The sequence below is a fragment of the Danio aesculapii genome, chromosome 6 (genome assembly GCF_903798145.1).
Source record: "Danio aesculapii chromosome 6, fDanAes4.1, whole genome shotgun sequence".
Lineage (NCBI taxonomy): Eukaryota > Metazoa > Chordata > Actinopteri > Cypriniformes > Danionidae > Danio > Danio aesculapii.
Window position 1 is genome coordinate 29,231,991 of NC_079440.1, and position 19,062 is coordinate 29,251,052.

The 19,062-nt window shown below is 36.2% G+C and overlaps 1 protein-coding gene across 14 annotated transcripts in view; it reads right to left on the reverse strand.

Moving 5' to 3' along the window:
* tp63 (tumor protein p63) overlaps window positions 1–19,062 on the reverse strand; it is a 72,799-nt gene that overhangs the window by 24,815 nt on the left and 28,922 nt on the right. For 9 of the 14 annotated variants that reach the window (XM_056459906.1, XM_056459908.1, XM_056459909.1 and 6 more), the window contains exon 4: window positions 6,350–6,598. In XM_056459906.1, the coding sequence (XP_056315881.1) occupies window positions 6,350–6,598 (249 nt within the window). Of the gene's footprint in view, window positions 1–6,349; window positions 6,599–14,194; window positions 14,373–19,062 lie in introns of those variants that run through there. The other 5 variants (XM_056459915.1, XM_056459912.1, XM_056459913.1 and 2 more) reach the window with 1 other exon arrangement.

Sequence of the window (19,062 nt, forward strand, 5' to 3'; positions counted from 1 at the left end):
TTCACATCACATTTAGCATGATCACATATTATTTTATACATTTTAATAAATGTATAATTTAATAAGCATGGTGTTTCATTTGAACATAAATGAATTGTAAATATAATTTTACATATTTAGAAATTGTATTATTACAAAAGTTATTTTGCAGATACTTAATAATCGTCTTTTTCAAGTCTTTTTTCATAAAATCCCTTTTGCTAATGTTATTTGATGTGGACACTAAATTTAAAATTGTAATTAATTTTTGAAAGATTAAATAATTTTTGCAAAATTACTCATTCTATTCGGCTTAGTCCCTTTATTAATCCGGGGTCGCCAGAGCGGAATGAACCACCAACTTATCCAGCATATGTTTTACACAGCGGATGCTCTTCCAGCTGCAACCCATCACTGGGAAACACCCATAGACACCTAATCACACACATTCACTATGGCAAATTTAGCTTACCCAATGCACCTAGCACATTGGACTTGTGGGGGAAACCGGAGCACCTGAAGGAAGCCCACGCCAACATGGACAGAACATGCAAACTCCACACAGAAATGTCAACCGACCCAGATGAGGCATGAACCAGTGACCTTTTTGCTGTGAGGCAATTGTGCTACCCACTGTATCACCGTATTGCCCCCTCCAATTTGGCTTTTAGATTTGTGAAATTGTATTAGCTTTAGGTTTTGTTTTCAGCTTTTTAAATTACCTATTTTTTAGGCAAACTATTATACTGGTCAAGATTAACAAATGAGATCACTGCTGCCTAACAGCAAGAAGGTCCTGGCTGGTCCAGTTGGCATTTCTAAGTGGACGTTCTCCCTGTGTTGGCGTGGGTTTCCTCCAGGTGCTCTGGTTCCCGCCAAAGTCCAAAGACATGCGGTATAGGTGAATTGGATGAACTAAATTGGTGTGTGAACATGAGAGTGTATGGGTGTTTCCCAGTACTGGGTTGCAGCTGGAAGGGCATCTGCTGCATAAGACATATGCTGAAATAGTTTAGTTTATTCCGCTGTGGTGGCCCCTGATAAATTTGGGACTAAGCAGAATGAAAATGAATGAATGAATGAATGAATGAATGAATGGAGGTGGTCATCAGCTGTCAACCAACAAACTTAACCTTAATGTGAAGTCTTACCCTGAACTTAACACTAATCATTGACTAAGGAATTTGAGAAATGTGATTAAATAAGCATTCTATTAATGTATGAGCTGTTAAGAATGAACAATATTTGGAATATATACTATCTGGAATTTAAGTATTCAAAAAAATCCAAATACTGCTTAAAATAATTTGTAAAGTTTTGACATGTTTTAAAATAGGAAATTTTATGGAACTTAATTTTTAATTAATATTTTAATGATTTTTGGCATAAAAGAAAGTTAGACAATTTTTGCCCATACAATGTATTTTTAGAAATTCCTGCAAGTATACCTGTTCTACAACCCAACAAAGGTTTTTTGGTCCGAGTGACATTTGTGAAGTGATTGAATGACAGATACCGTATCTAAGAAGATTTTGGTAGGTAGAATTTTAAAATCATCTTTTACTTTTTGCAGACCATGTGTGCAGCTGATTAATTCGCAACCAGCCTGAACAAAATGTGAAAAATCTGCTTTTTATGCATGACTAATGAACGGCATATTTATGGTTGTTCAGCTTCCATTTGTGCCCTGAAGCCTTTTATTAGCATGTTAAATAAAAGAAAATTTTAAAATGTGATTTATTTACTCAATTCTTCATAATAGGCACAAAAATCGACAAAGAGATTGCTACACATACTGAGATTTTAGTGCATACACTAAAACCGCAGTCACACACACAACAAACGCATACACATACAGTTCTGTACGCGTTGTGACAAGTTTGTAGCTGCAGTGTGTGTGTTTGAGCAGAGCAAGGCTGTGGGCTAAGGCTGTATTCGTGTCACAGCATGGTGGGGCGGGTTGGCCTAACGCTCTGGCGCCTCTGGTCTTGTCCCACCTCATACCTGACATGTACCATCACGCCTGTTGCTTCTCCCAAAACCAGCTTCATTTGGAAAGAAATTAAAATAGTTTTTTCCTCCTTCGGGTGTCGTGGGGAAAATTTAAGAAACACCTTGTTGAGTTTCAAAATCAAAACATCAGCAGTCACCACTCAAATCAAATTGTAAACAGGGAAATGCAAATCTGTTCATATGCAAATTACAAAGGGCACTTTTCAATATCAGTGCATATTATGTTTCATGTTAGAAATCTTAGGGGCAAAGTTTAATCTGCACATACTTTGGAAAACAAATGTTTGCAATGGCACAATTTGTTGAACAGGAGAGGTTTAGCCATGGTTTTGATTAGCAAATCAACAGCCATGATGTTGCTAGACTTGCCAGAAAAACTTGTATAGTGCAGACCTTTTGCACACACAGTAAAAAGTAAAAGGTGCATATCGACATTATCCTGCAACTTGTTTTGAAAAAGCATCAACCGTTGGAGGAAGATTATCCTGCAAACAACCCTCATTAGATTCATACTTTCTCTAGTGAGGAAAACAAATGCCCCCATGCTTCCTGGCACTAGTTAATGCCCTGTGATTAAATTATATGCTTTGGAAATGTGATCTTTCCCAGAAAACGTGTGACAAGCTTTGGTGTAATTATGCTGGATTTCCCCTCGTTTTGCTCAATGGATGCCCCGAGTGCTGCCAAATTCTTCCCCTCAGCTACCTTTATGTCTTCTGTGCTCAAAATGAAGGTGTTCATGTTTCTTGTTCATTTACACTGAAGCTGTTGAACAAAAAGTGGGCTCTAAGGTCAAGTCTAATAAGTAGATGCTGGACCTTTTCAGAGAGCACTATTGTATCTCGACTGGTTGACTGAAGATGGAGATTATGATCCTGCAAGTGAGCTAAAGCAGCCACTGTGGCTATACTGCTGCCGACAAACCGATCTCCTCTTTGACTCAGTCCAGTTGCACGCTCTTTATGAGCACAGGTAATCTTTCATTGTTCAAAGTCACAAAACAACAAGAAAGGCAAATCTCCAAACAGAACCTGTCAGAGAAAGATACGCCTTTCTTAGAATTCATAACCTCTCCCTCCTTTTCTTTCTTCTTCCTCTGCTTGCTCTGGCTTTTAGGGCTTTACGTGGCAATGTCAGACGAGTCTCGACAAGCTCGTTGACACAAACAAGTCTCAGCTCCATCTCACGAGGCGTGGGACGGGCCTGCAGATGTTCCGTGGACAAGTCGTATCTTGCCACCTTTCGCTGGAACACTCGTCTCTTTGAGCGCTTCTGTCCTCCCCCAACTTCTATCCTCCTTCTCATCTCCTTGTCCTGCGGCGTTATGAGAGACGCAGCCGACAAGCTTTGCTCATTGAGCAGTGAACAGCCCCTTCGGCACTGCAGGGTTCAGGAGGAAGGCATGGAGTATTTACACGAGTATTACTGACCCATTCTCCTAATCCTCAGCTCACTTCTTGAGACAACAACTCCAGTGGTCGCATTCCTACGGTCATACAGGTGAAAACCAACGGGCAAACAAACCATGTCGTACTGTGGGACGTGTTGCTGATAAGTTGACAGCCAAATGCAGCCAAAATGGTGGCCCTGCACTAAAATACCAAGCAAAATAAACACTGACGAGCCAGAAGTGAACTGAAAATGATAGAAGGGATGGGCTTCCTTTGAAATTTTAAAACGAAAAACAATGTTCTTGTATGGTTTGTCTTATCACTGACATCAACAGAAAAAGAAGGATTGCAAAAGCATTCCCATAAATGAGAAGTGGTAGGATGCAATACCAGGAAATGTTTGCGCGTGTGTGTGTGTCATGCTGGACTAGATTGAATTGCATATGGAAAAGAAGAGTGGTTTACATCAAGTGCAACTGTGACCAATAAAAAGCATTTGGTTTTGCTTAATAGCAAAGCAGACACTCTTCCCAATGTTCTGTGCACTTTGAAAAACTGAAACTGTGATTGAGCAGCGATGACTTAAATGAGACAACCGAGGGTGTGGTGTCTTTCTCACACCCAGAAGTCTTCCAAGTACGGTGAGGTGTCTGACGACTGCTGCTGTATTGGTGAAATCAAGGAGCGAGGATGACAAGAGCTGTTGTGGGAATAGGGTAAATGTCACAATCCCACACTGCACTGCAGCCAATGAGCACAGAGCAACTCGCAAAGCAATCTCTGCTCAACTTGTTTACTTAAAGATGTGAGATGGCATTACCGCAACTGGTTTTTCAAGACCACAATCTGCCAAATTCAAGATTAACAAGACATTGGTTTATAATGGCTGGGACTTTTAGCTCAATTGATGTCTGTGATTAAATGACTTCCACAGATGCACTTGAGTTCAATAGCATAAATGGGTCACATTTAGCAAAAAATTTTGTCATTATTGCTAACATACAGGACTGCGAAAAATAGAGAAAATGGTCAACTTATGAGTGATAAGCCCTTAATTAGTTACTAGTAGCAATCGCTAGGGTGCGCTGTGCAACCGAAGGACAGTTTTTAGATTTTTTTGCTCAATGCACTAATGGGATTGTCCTTTTGCTACTACAACTAGCCTAGCGGGTTTAGTTGGTTTGATTATCAAGCGGTGACACCTATCTATGCAAAACAAAGTCTCAGAGACACAGCTACCGGGATGTTCACTGGTGCGCCCTGATTCCGCTATGCGGATATAGCGGTTCATGTAAAAAAGTCTCGATTTACCAGCAGGGGTCAGCCGTGGCCATTTTTCATAATTTCTTGCTTTTATCTGCTTCAATATTTTATTTTCAAAATCATTTATTTACACTAGTCTAGTGGTGCTGGTTTTGAAAGATTGTACCTAATTATCTATTGGCAACACTCCAGTGCGACCAGAATGGGATGCTTAAATGATAATAAATGCTGGAAATGTAACAGGAGACATACTTTCTTGCATTATGGTAATGTACAAAGATTCAACCCTTTTGGGAATCTGTGTTAGGACAATTATGTAGATGTCTGGGATTTGATACCCTTCTCTCACCCAGCATATGCCTTTTAGGTGACAAAACTGAGGTTCCACATATTACATATGATGAGTTCACCCTTATAACTATTGGCATTACTACAGCAGCACGTATAATACTGAGGGTTTGGAAAGATATTCAATGTCCTACACTTAAATTATGGATGGAATCCATGATTGAGAATATATCATATGAGAAAATATTGGGCAAAACGATTACAAGGAAATCGATATATGGGAGATTTTCACTTCCTCACTTGAAATATGAATGCATCTACCCTTTTATGCTCTGTACTATTATTTTTAGTATTTTTATACTTTTGTTACTGGTTGTCGAAATATTTATTTATTTTCTAAATTGATGAACAAATTTATAAATTGTGAAGAACTTGTATACATTTTACATATTTGTATGGTATTGTGTGTTATACAAGAAAAAACTAATGAAAATTTAATTTCACAATTATCTAATGGCAAATTAAACTCATTTTTGAATAAAACAAACCCAGTTTAATTCAACAGGGACTTTTTTTTCTTCCAGCCAGGTGGATATTATAACTGACAACTTTCATATATATCACAGATGTGCCTAAAGCTGAGATCAGACAGATCAAAATGTTACTGTCCTCCTAGAGGAAGAAGAAGACCCTTGACAGCACAGACCTATTGCTTTAAAGTGACATCACATTGTTCTTGTGTAACACAGAACCACAATACATTGTCAGAACACAACAGAACACTCCAAATGCTATACAGAGGGCTGAAATGAATGGTTATGACGGATTTACAACCAGAGGGCAGGAGGTCCAATTTCCTGGTGCAGAAATATTTAGTTGTCGCCCTAAAGCCAGATACTTAACCCCAATAAGGAAAAACATACTCCGGTTTCTCTGCTTCCAGCCTTAATCCCATAAATATATGACTAATATTTTATATATGGGTCAAAAGCAGGTAAAAATAATCATCTTTAAACATTAATACTCACACTTTGACAAACTGTAACTATATTTAACTACGAAAATATCCAATAATACACAAATTATAAACATTATTGTATTATTAATTTACTTTTTTGACTCCCAGATAAATGTAAATGCTTGAAACTATAAATATATATATATTTTCATAAAGCATATATAAAAGTAAACACCTTTAGAGTGTAGTTGAGAAACTTACAAAACCAAATACAATTGTTTTTAGTATTATTATTATTATTCTATTAACCAACTATACAGTAAAGAAAAATGTAAAAATGCGCATCCCTTCAACACCTCAGACATTCCTTTCAAATTTCAGACTCATCCATGTCCCTAAATGAGAAATTGCACAAGATAACACGAAAGTCGTGTAATACATTTGCTGTATGTCTTACCGTCCAGGTGGCAGATTTGGCTGTGCTGGACTGCTGAAAGGACACGTCAAAGGTGTGCGGGCCAGCGTAGTCTGTGTTGGATGGGATGGCAGGTGATGGAGAGAGGGCTTCAAAGGTGGAGCTGGGCTGGGCATAGGGCGATGGTGCCGTCACATTGTTTTGAGCATGATCGTTGTTGTAAGGGCTGGTGGATGTGGAGCCCCCATTTTGATCCATGCTGTTGAGAAGCCCCAGGCTTGTATACTGAGGCTGGAGGAAAAACAAAAAGCATTTTTATCAGGATAATATCGTTTCGAGTGTTTATGGTATTAGCGATGTCATATGAACAAAGACACAATATTCATCAAACCATTAATGAGTTGTTGCCACAACACAGCTTCTTTTGATGTTAATACATCAGGCTATGATGTAATGGTGGGCTTGGAGAAACAGATGATGTGCATAACAGCCAGCACTTGGCGGACTTAAGTAAGTCTTTCCACAATATGTAAGAAAGAGGTTATACTTATTCTCAAACAGTAAAAAGCCATAGATAAAACAGATAAGAAGAGCGGATGCATTCTAAAAAAAACAACAAAAAAAGGAAGTACATTTTCAGCTATGCTATAATTTGCAAAAGAGTCCAAACTCCAATTTAAATAATTGGAATGCATTAGAATTAGGATGCTTCCACCTAATAGTCAGATTTCAAACTAACCTAAAGCAGCCTAACATCCAACAGGGTCTTAAAGGACACTTAAAGGCCACGCTCAAAATGAGCTACTCCTAAATTCAAGACTTGATACATTTATCCCATCATTTTAATTCTACACTAAATGTATAAAATTGCATTTTTTTACACTTTTTCTCAGTGGCTTTGCTGCATTTCTCACAACACTATTTACATTTGCACAACAGTTAATGCATTTCTCAAAACAATAAGTCATTCATAGTAGCAGTTTCTCATTCCTTCCAACAAACTGCAAATGCTTTTGGACATGCATCAATTGCTTTCATACAACTCTCTGCTGTTTTATAACATTATGATTTGATTATGTCATGTCAGTCAAAATGAATTAAACTTGTGAATGCTGAATAGTCATGCCATATAAAACTAATAGTCCTCATTTCATTACTTGAGTCATTACATACAACAACGATGAACTAGTTGTCAAAATCTGTCAAGCTAATTTTATTTATTTTTTCCTGAAAATGTCTTTTAATTTAAACAATTTCATGAATGATTTACAGACTCATGTGTGTTGTAGGTTCAGTTCCAATATGTACTGAAATATTGTTTACTGTTGTGCACAGCTCTACCCAAAGTACGTTTATGGTTGTAGTAAATAAGGGTGTGTTTATTCTTCTGCACAATGCTGTGAATAAATAAGAATTGCAAAGAGAATATGCAGTAAAAATGTGAAACATACATATTCAGTGTCTTGTTCTCAGATACCTCACTTAAATGCAGTGATCTCTAACTTTACTGTAGTTTTCAAATGGCTGTGCAAATATTATATAGTGCTGTCTTGAACATTTTCAGAACGTGTCACCAAAATCACTTTTTTTTTGGTGTCAGGACTTTTCATCTTGATAACACTGACACTTTCATTGACATGAAGACTTGCTTTTGAGGAATGAGCTATCCATTTTGAGCAAGTGACACGCTTTTGCAGGTTATCAACTAGGTTTTGCAGTTTGTACTCATTGTTTTGAGAAATGCATTAACTGTTGTGCAAATGTAAATAGTGTTGTGAGAAATGCACCAAAGCCACTGAGAAAAAATTTACTATGTAAACAGCCATCATATTCAGAAACAATTAAGTCTTTAGCACACTGTACTCTGTTTAAGTTTGTTTGTGAGGTCTGTAAGAATTATTGAAGACTTTAAATGAGCTGGAAGATGCAACAAAGCGAGGTGGGGTCAGTGAGCTGGATGACTAGCAGATGGCCAATACACAGTTCACATGGCTCCTGTTGCCTTGTTCCAGTGAAGGCGCAGAGAGGAATTAAAATGACTGTCATTTGAGAGAGAGAAGAATGTTCTGGAGGCAAGCCAGCCTTTTCCAGCCCCACTCCTCCAGTCCATTCCTTTCCATTAATACACACCACATTCCTGGATGAGGTGCCATGGTTGTGTTTCTCTTTAAACCGTCATTAATCTCAACCGAGTCCCTTGTTTATTTTAGGCATGGATGGAGACAGCTGTCCAGATTGCACGCTTATCCCCTTTCCCACTCTTTTCCTGCTTCATTCTATTTTACTCGGTCAAGTAATATTCTCCCTGTGCTGCTGGTGGTTTGGCTGAATCACAAATAGGGCAAAGTAGAAGATGGAGTCTTTTCACAAAATTAGTTTACAGTTTTAATTTTGTAAATGCAACTAATTTCAGTTTTTTTTTATGTTTAGTATAATATTGATATACTGATATAAGTTGCAAATAATGATTATTGAAGCATGCTTTACAAGAAATATGTTTATTTCACATATATTTTTTTTGTAACTGTGAAATTTACTAAAAACTGAGTGAAAGTAGTTTTTTAAATCAGTAATTTTTTTTGTGTATATTCATAATGTTTACCTTGCCACTGAATTATTGAAAACACGATAAAGTTGCAGAACGGCTGTTTCTAACACAATGATTGTGAAAGGAGTGAAAAGGAAATTTTGTATCTTTCACTGTTCTGAACAACATAAAGCATCTCAACTTTTCTTCCTATCATTGAAACAATTACTGAATTTTCTTTATATATTTGGGTAAACACAAAAGGTAACATATTTGTGGTATTTTCCTTTGATCACAGGTAGTTTAACTAACTATAAAAATTCTACTCAGAGTTATTTTAGAAACATATACACATATAACAACACACACACACACGCATGCATGCACGCACGCTCGCACGCACGCACGCACGCACGCACGCACGCACGCACGCACGCACGCACACACACACACACACACACACACTGCCTTGAGTTATTAGCCCCCCTGTTTATACCCCCCCATCTTCATGTTTAATGGAGAGACAACCGAGAGACATTTCTAAACATCATAGTTTTAATAACTCATTTCTAATAACTGATTTATTTTATCTTTGCCATGATGACAGTAAATAATATTTGACTAGATATTTTTCAAGACACTTCTATACAGCTTAAAGTGACATTTAATGGCTTAACTAGGTTAATTAGGTTAACCAGGCAGGTTAGGGTAATTAGGCAAGTTATTGCATAACAGGGGTTTGTTCTGTAGACTATAGAGAAAATATATAGCTTGAAGGGGCTAATAATTTTGACCTTATAAAATGAAAAGCTGCTTTTATTGTGGTAAAAATAAAACAAATAAGAATTTCTCCAGAAGAAAAAATATTATCAGACATACTTAAAGTTTCTTTGCTCTGTTAAACATCATTTGGAGAAAAAAAAAATTATATATATATATATATACACAGTTGAAGTCAGAATTATTAGCCCCCTTTGAATTTGTTTTCTTTTTTAATATATATATATATATATAAAAGTTGTCCCACAGGTACTAAACTATGCTCAAATGATAAATTTATACATTTTCTAGATATATTCTATTTTTCACATTTAATTTACTTTTCCTCAATAAACAAAAAGTTGCTTTATGGTGTTAGTTAACCATAATAACAAAAAATAATTATTAACTTTTAGCATTTTTAATTATTTTAAAATAACACAAATTTTCTACTCCCACATCCAAGAGTGGGTCACTTCCACGACCTCAGCATACCTCTCTAACAGTGCCGTAAGGCATAAGAAACGAGAATTGCCATTTGTGATGTACAGACAGGGGTCATTGTGTGTGCGTGTGTGCCACGAGTCTGCTCAGCCGTCTGGAAACAATAAGTCTCAGGCTTTTAAGAGCCTGTCTGAAGAAACAATAGATCTGGTCCATGGGTGTATGAAAAGAAGTGTATTGTAAGAGTAGATGCACATACCCACACAAAGATGACCCAAACACTAGAGCTGTTCCCTCCAGCCTTAACTGCGCTTCTCAAACACACACGTCCTTACAATGGAGCAATTAGGAGATAATGGAATCTTTTAGAGACAGTAAGACAGCCTGTGAGTCTGATCCCACTACCGCTGCGTCTAACACAAGCCATTAGTAGTGCATTAGCATTCATTTCAAATTAGAATGAAAGCTATAGGTTTTCAGAGAGGTTACAAAAAATCATAATAAAACAACAATCTTAACAAGCTAAATTGTAAAAATGCTGAAAATTAACAATACAGTTTAATTCTACACACACACACACACACACACACACACACACACACACACACACACACACACACACACACACACACACACACACAAAAACAGATGGAAATTATGAAGTTAATTTAGCGATGCTCTGCTGAAATAAAACATATTTGCATGACAGACATATGTGTGTGTGTACTGTTTTCAAGGGTTACTTTAATGTGCAGATGTTTACAAAAATTACAACGTTTTCAGAGTAAGCCAACTGATTCATGCAATTGCCTTTAATGATTTATTTTAACACACACAAATACCTACACTAACTTATTTAATAACAAATCCTTACATAAAGTAGAAGGACGGTTAAAGTGATAAAGCGAGGGGAGTAAAGTTTATCATCTCTGCTTATGTTAAATATGAGGAAGTACTAAACCAAAGTTTGTTTACACAAAACATCCAAGTAATAACCATTTAGTCTACTTCTTTGATCAGAGTATGATTTTTCTCCAGCACCTTATCAATTTCTTTATCCTCCACAATGAAACAACTATATAACAACCACTTTAAGCTGCTCTTAAAACTGCCATGCTGTTTATAGCCACCTCGAGAAGTGTGAGCCTTTAGGATGTCAAGATGCTTATGAAGAACCATAAATTAGATGGTCAAGTCAGGACAGCATTTATAATATTGGTGAAAGTTTGAGCAATATGCATCGATTGCAAAATTAAAAATAGGCAAATAGCTGAATGGGGAGAAACTAAACTTTGCTACAATGGATATGTTTGTATTAGGTATATCATCAAACATACAAATACACACAAATATGTGAGTATAATTAATTGCAATATAATATAATAATGCAAACTACAGATCATACCATTTTGATGACCCTCTCCATTGTGCCTAAATACATAAAATATAAATATCTAAAATGTATGATGCTATATAAAATATAAAAGGTCTGTTTCTGATCTCACAGCAATGGTAAAATTCAGTGTTTTGCTGTTTCTTAGAAAACATTTGAGAAAAAAATAATGAAAACCTAACCTTCAATCAAGATAATATTTTCAGTTTTTGTAATATCTTTAATTATATATATATATATATATATATATATATATATATATATATATATATATATATATATATATATATATATATATATATAATATCTCTTGTAATGTCTCTAATTAGTTCCATAGTCAACAAAGAACATCTATTAAATCTATCAGCTGTGAAAATGCCTTCATCGCTAACTGTCTGAGATCCTGATTCCACAAGAAGTATCCTAATGACCAAAACCACTAAATAGCTGCTACTTCATTCAAAGAAGTTTAGAGTTTGAAAGCAGAACGAGGGCTCCTAACTCAAGAGAACTGACAGGAGCTGAGGCGGCCCTGGCCTGGGGGGGTAAAATGGCTGCCATTCCTGGGTGTGTTCCACTGACCTGGGCAGTCTGTAACCCGGGATGGGTGTTGAGAACATCTGTGAGGCCTTGATGAGTGACCACAGGGGTAGAAAGCATTAAGTAGTAAATTGGGGAAGGTGGAGGGGTGTTGGGGTCTTTTTCTCTTCGCACTTCGTACCCAGTGGGCTGGGCAGAGCAGATGATTGTATCTGTATCCACCACAGCTAAAACAATTACAACTCCTAGACTTCTCAGGATCTCTGTGATGCGTGCATTCTTCAAAGCGGCTCCACAATCTGTCACTCAGACGAGCCGGAGGTAAATCCGAAGCCCCTCTGATGAGTGAAACTTGAATGATTCTTAAAGGTTCCCGAAACGCTACAGAACTTCAGCTTTAGATGTGAATCTGGGGTCTGTTTTAGAAAGGAGGTTTAGTGAAATCTCAGAGTATGTTAACCCTGAAATGAGGGAAACTCTGCTTTTGTTAGTTTCAGAATGAAAAATATGTCAAACCTGAAAGTCAGAAATGAGCTTGACTAACCTTAACACTGTCTCAGGTATGACAAATCTCTAATTCTGAAATGAGAAACCCAGACTTTCCCCTATTTCAGGGTCAACATACACTGAGTTTTGACTTAACCTCCTATCTGAAGTGGGCTCTTGATCTATTTAAACCATCCCTTAAAAATATTTGCAGTAAATCGAAAACGCGATCTCATTTCTCCTGAATTCTTTACACCTCCATGTCTCCTCTTACAACACAAAACATGCGTGTCTACGGACCCATAACCCGTACCATGATTAAAGAGAGTGAGAGACAGAGTTTTTAAAAGCATAAATCAAAGCTGTGTGGGCAGTGGATTGGTTTACTAAAGCCAGCTTTAAAAACACTAGGAGGTGGGGGGAGAAGACTGGACTGTGTTTCTACCAATAGGTTTGTCTGTGAGCTAACGGTGTTGTGTTGACAACAGCTTTGTGTATGAGAAAGGCAGCGCTGAAATCACAGTCTGAACTACCACCTGTCAGGAAGGAATGGGGGTGCTTTTAGAGAACAAATACAGATCCGACTGCTATCTTAGTTGGCTTAGGATGCTCAAGTTATGAACTTCAGGTGTATTATACTGAAATAAGTACAAATTAAGTTTTGTTGGTTGAAAGTTCTGTTGAAATAAATTATTTTTAACTAATAGTTAAAAAACTCATATTAGGAAATAACTAGTCCATTAGTTAGTATCCATAAAGTGAATCAGTGTTTGCTTATAACTTCAGTTGAACAAAATAATCCAGGAAATCTGATAACTATCATCCATGACTATTCGAAAACACATTAGTAACCTGACACGAAATTCAAGCTTCGCTGTGAAATCATGATCCCTTTGTCACCTCAGTCAATTATACTGACTTAAACTATTATTATTATTATTATTATTATTATTATTATTATTTTCTCTTTCCTCATGTTGCAATGAAATGACTTTGAGTGACATTTTTAGACCAACTGCACACTTAAAAAATGATGAAAAAAAGTTAGTTTTTTATAAAAATAATAAATACATGCAGAAACAGTAAGTAAATGGAAGTAACCATCCAATAAGTGATATTAAGGTTAAGTAAAAGTAGACTCCATTAGTACTTTCTCAAAGCAAACGGTCCAATCGCAGCCCATTGTTCTATACAAACAAGACTATCAGTCTGACCGTCTCAAACAAATCCATTATTTGCCAAATACCTTGACTCAACCCAAGAGCAGTGCACTGTAGACAAAACAACAGCTAGACAAGCCATTAAAGCAATTCACATTGATTTTTATCTGTGTATACACACTGATTTCTCACACTCATGCATCAATGTTAAATCCATTATCACGCATCATCCTACATGATGTATTAAATGCAAACATTTCACATTCTAAAGCACTGCTGTAAAAACACTACCTGCGAATCTGCACTAGCACTGTAAAAATTACCCAAATCAAAGCTGAAGTACTGAAGCATAAAAAAGGGTCAAACTAAAACAACAAAATCACAAGATTTTAACATTTTTGTTTCATCTCAAGAAGAAAGAATGTACGCAACACATTTCGCAATGCCTTTGCAAGGCCTAGTTCATTTTTATAATACTCCTGCTATCCACCGTACAGGATTCGCTGAAAATCCCAAAATTGACCACTGGAATCAATTGTATGTACCCTAAATGGGTAGTTGTATCGCGCGGGCCTTACCTCGCTGTAGGATGAGGGAGCATTGGTCTCTAGGTACAACATATTGGCGCTGAGGTTGAGCAGTGCAGCTGCTGTTTGCTCCACAGGCTCCAGGATTCTTACCCCTAGTTTTCTTCCTTTTATCCCCTAAAAGTGTGATGTGGGCTTCAGAGGTAAATGGTACGGGCTTAAGGTCTCTATAGAAATTCAATGGGATTTCTATATATACCACAGCGCAAAGAGGGAGGTCCTGAGAAGCTACCTGTCCAACACCCCACCCTGTTTTTAGGTGTTGCCTGTCTTCTGGCTCCGTTTTTAAGATTTAACTCTAAGAAGTTACGAAGTCTGCACCAGACCTGGATGTCTTTCCAATGAAGCTTTTTAATTGCTGTCATTTTCCCTATTATATTAATTTACACAAAAAAAGCCTTAAAAAAAACAGATTTTGATCAAAATTTCCTTTAAACGATTAAAAAAAAAAAAGTAAATCAAAGCTTTTAAAAATGTGATATAATTGTAATCTTTGCAAGAGCAGTTTATATTTTAAATAAAGTCATGAAACAGGCTCCATAATATTAAGTCAAATGAAAATCTCAGAGGCCAAACATTTAAGTAATTTTTGCATTAATAAAACAATTATTATAACTACAATCAAATGAATCATCTTTAAATGAGATATTATGAGTTGAAATAATTAACATGATAATTCGACACTCTTAATGATTTAAATACTTCAAAATGTGAGTAAAAAATAGCACGGACAAAAATAAGAAATGAATAAATGACTTTGCACTGAAAGATGGTGCCTCCAGACACATCATTTTCTCTAGCTTTTTGGAGGGAATCTGCTTTATAGAACTGCGATGACCTTAGAGCACTAAATTCTCTTCAGTTGTAGCATCCATAGCCTGTTTGCATAAGAATGAGTCTCTCCTCACCACCCAAAGAGCCTCTAGCATGGCCCTGCGACAGTCTCATGAGAAACAATAGGACTACGGTTGACAGCTTGTATCTATCAGAGATCACTGGTGTAGATTTGTTTTGAACACACTCATGTTGTTTCAGATAGAGGAGAACCAACCCACTCCATTGTGAATATTTAAATGTCTTCATGTTAGATTCATCAGATGATACAGAACAAAGAAAGGCCACTGCAGGTACTAATGTCATTTCACACTACAAAAAGTGCAAGTTTTTAAACATACTGTCCTGTAAGTAAACATCTCATTTTTGATATTTTTTTGTACTAATTTATTCATAATGATCAGTGATTCCAAAACATGGTTTAATGCCACTTACCAGTTTCTAACTGAACAATGAAAACACACAGAACAACAAGTGGTCCCACAACAGAATGTGATCAAATGTGTTTTCGACTACCTCTGGAAGTGGTTGTAAGTGAAAAAGTTTAAAAAGTTTTTGACCCCATTTTCGCCTGTATTTAAAGAAATAGTTTATCAGTCATCATTTACTTACTCTTGGCTTGTTCCAAAACAGTTAAAAAATAAGATACTTTGAAGAATGTTTCAAACATTTCAAACATGAATGCAAACGTTAGTATTTGTTTTTCCTATTATACAAGTCAATGGTTTCCAACATTCTTAAAAACATCTTCTTTTGTGTTCAACAGAACAAAACAATTCAAACTGGGTTGGAACACTAAATTAAAATGCAGAAAATTAACCATTCCTTCAACACCACGCACTTGTGATGAGATATACGAAAATGTGGTGTAAAAGGGTCCTTAAAAGGGTCCTTTGCCAGTTCTGAGAAATGCAGATGATGTCATTAATGAGTCACGTTTAAAATATATGCTATTAAAAAAACATGTACATTTTTTAACACCTATGTAACACCTTGAGCGAATTTCTTCAAAACAGAAGCTTGCACTCTCCTGGGGGTAGATGCTGTTATTCAGAGCACTTTTTTGTGTAGGGGGATGGGGTGGGTAGGGTTAGCTAAACAAGCTTCTAATTACCTTAGAAAAACATTGGTTGCAATCTACAACAGGGGTTAAAGCCTTCACTCCTGTGGCACTTAAATCACAGCAGGCTGCTGCTATAAATTGAGCTGAGGTGCTTTGATTACACTGACTGCAAATGAACTTCTGTAAAAAGAAAATAATGTAAAAGACAACCTAAATATTTCACACTACTTACAATGTGCTTCTAATACACAGTCGTTTTACAAAAAACTATACATTATTTGTTTCTCATTATGCAATGCTCTCCAATCAACTAAATTATCATTCATTCATTCATTCATTCCTTCATTTTCGGCTCAGTCCCTTTATCAATCTAGTGTTGCCACAGCGGAATGAACCGCCAAGTTATCTAGCATATGTTTTATCAGGCGGATGCCCTTTCAGCTGAAACCCATCACTGGGAAACATCCACTCACACAAACACTCATTCACACATATACACTACGGACCATTTAGCTTAATCAATTCACTGACATGCTTTTGGACTTATGGGGAAAACCGGAGCACACAGAGGAAACCCACAACAACACGGGGAGAACATGCAAACTCTACACAGAAATGCCAACTGACCCAGCCAGGGCCTTGAACCAGCAACCTTTTTGCTGTGAGGCGATTGTGCTACCCATTGTGCCACCATGACGCCCTACTAATTGATCAATGAATTATAATTTAATACTAATATATATTAAAAATTGTAATGGAAAATTTTGTCAAAAAAAAAAAAAAGACTGGAGTTGAGAATTTTGCTTTGTCATCAGAGAATCTTCAGCTTTGTCATCAGAGGAATAAATGTAAATATTAAAATCTATTTCAGGACTGTTTCAAATAGTAATAACAATAATTATCATTTATTATGTTCAGACATGTTGAAAATAAATTGTATGAAAACATTTTAATAACCTACAAATATAAAAAATACTGACCTCGAACTTTGAACAATATTGTCATCTAGAATGTTTGCTCGTTCATTTTTTATTACTCATACAGAAGACGAGCCCAAGACCTTTATTCATTTTTATTAATTTATCCTTTATTTTTCCAGGAAGGTACCAATGAGATAGTCCAGAGAGTCCTGGCCAAAATGACCATATAAACAAGTTTAATTTACAGTGTAATTTTAAGATAATATGACGTACAATACACACGACATAAATGATTTATTACTATAAAACTACCCAAAGATCGTACTGTACATCAAGCCTGTAAAAAACAACAACAGCAACATGGCTCATTCAATATATTTGGTTTCATTTAAACAAAACTGTTTTATTAAACCGTTATATCCATTAAAATAGGAGTTTGGCCACCTAACATCTTTAATAAATGAATAAATAAACAAATAAATAAATAAATAAATAAATAAATAAATAAATAATACATAAAATATTTTATTTAATAAATAAAATTTCAAACAACAAAATTTCAACTACATTTAATATTGTTTATGTTACTCTTGATTTTTCATGTTTATTAAAATTGTGTGCGGTACAGTGGCGCAGTGAGTAGCCCTGTCGTCTCACTGCGAGATGGTCGCTAGTTTCAGCCTTGGCTGGGTCAGTTGGCATTTCAGTGTGGAGTTTGCATGTTGCATGTTCGAGTGGGTTTCCTCTGTGTGCTCTGGTTTCCCTCACAAGTACAAAGACTATATGTGAATTGGGTAGGCTAAATTATAGTAGTGTATGTGTGTGAATGGGAGTTTATGGGTGTTTCCCAGTGATGGGTTGCAGCTGGAAGGGCATCCGCTGTGTAAAACATATGCTGAATAAGTTGGCGGTTCATTCCACTGTGGGAACCCGTGATTAATAAAGGGACTAAGCCGAAAAAGAAAATGAATGAAGATTAAAAATGTATTTAATATTTTTCCCCAACATACAAATTTTTGCACTATATTTTCAGACAAACGTTTGGTTTATTTGGATGTACTCATTAGATCTATATGTACACACACACACATATATTATTGTAAAGCATCCTATAGAAAAATATTAATTTAAAATAGAGATCTGTGATGGGTGTTCTCATTTATGCCAAGCACTCTATATATTTTTAATTATTCAAAGAAGGAATTGCTTCTATAGTGGAGTATTAATCTGAAAATTGTTTCCAAAGTCATAAGAGAAAGCAGATTTGACCATGTTCTCAATGCACTCCAGGCACTTCCAATTGAATCCCAAATAAAATCTAATCTAGTCTATAATGTAAAATTAAAAATAAACAACAGCATATTTAATTTTCTTTGTCGATACAAGGATTAACCTACATTATTGCACAGCAAACAATATCAGGTACCTGAGTGAACATTAGATATAATCCCCCCCCCCCCCCCCCCCCCCCCCCACCCCAGATAAAACAGTTGTTAATATATCAATTATTTAAAATGTCTTTATTGCACTGCCTTGAAATGCTAACTCGGGTGGAGAAGTTATTTATGTGTCCCACCGGGGTCAGAGGTGGCAGCATTAAGGGACAGCCTAAGGTGACAATAGTCAAAGTGCACAAAGGGCTGGACCCCAAAACCTGACCCACCTAACAATCACAAATTATACCACAGGCTGCAATCAGGAGAAGTAAAGCCCTTAAAAAGATTTTGCTTAAGGGAGGCTATCCATGATTAAACAAATCTAGAGATTAAATTTGCAACATCATTCCCAAAAAGCAGATCCCTCTGGTTTTAAATTTCTGACGGTTCACACAGCCTGTAGTTGGTTAATATTAAAAAAATAAATGATATCACCTTTGTCTTTACTCCTTGTATTGTTTTCTTTAAATATATATTTATACAAATTGTTGTTTGATTGTATACTGCTGATTGAATGATTATTGCTACTGTTGCTTCTTTTAATTGTCTTTACCTGCACATTCATATTTATTATTTCATCTGACAGTTGCATGTGTTTCAGTGAAA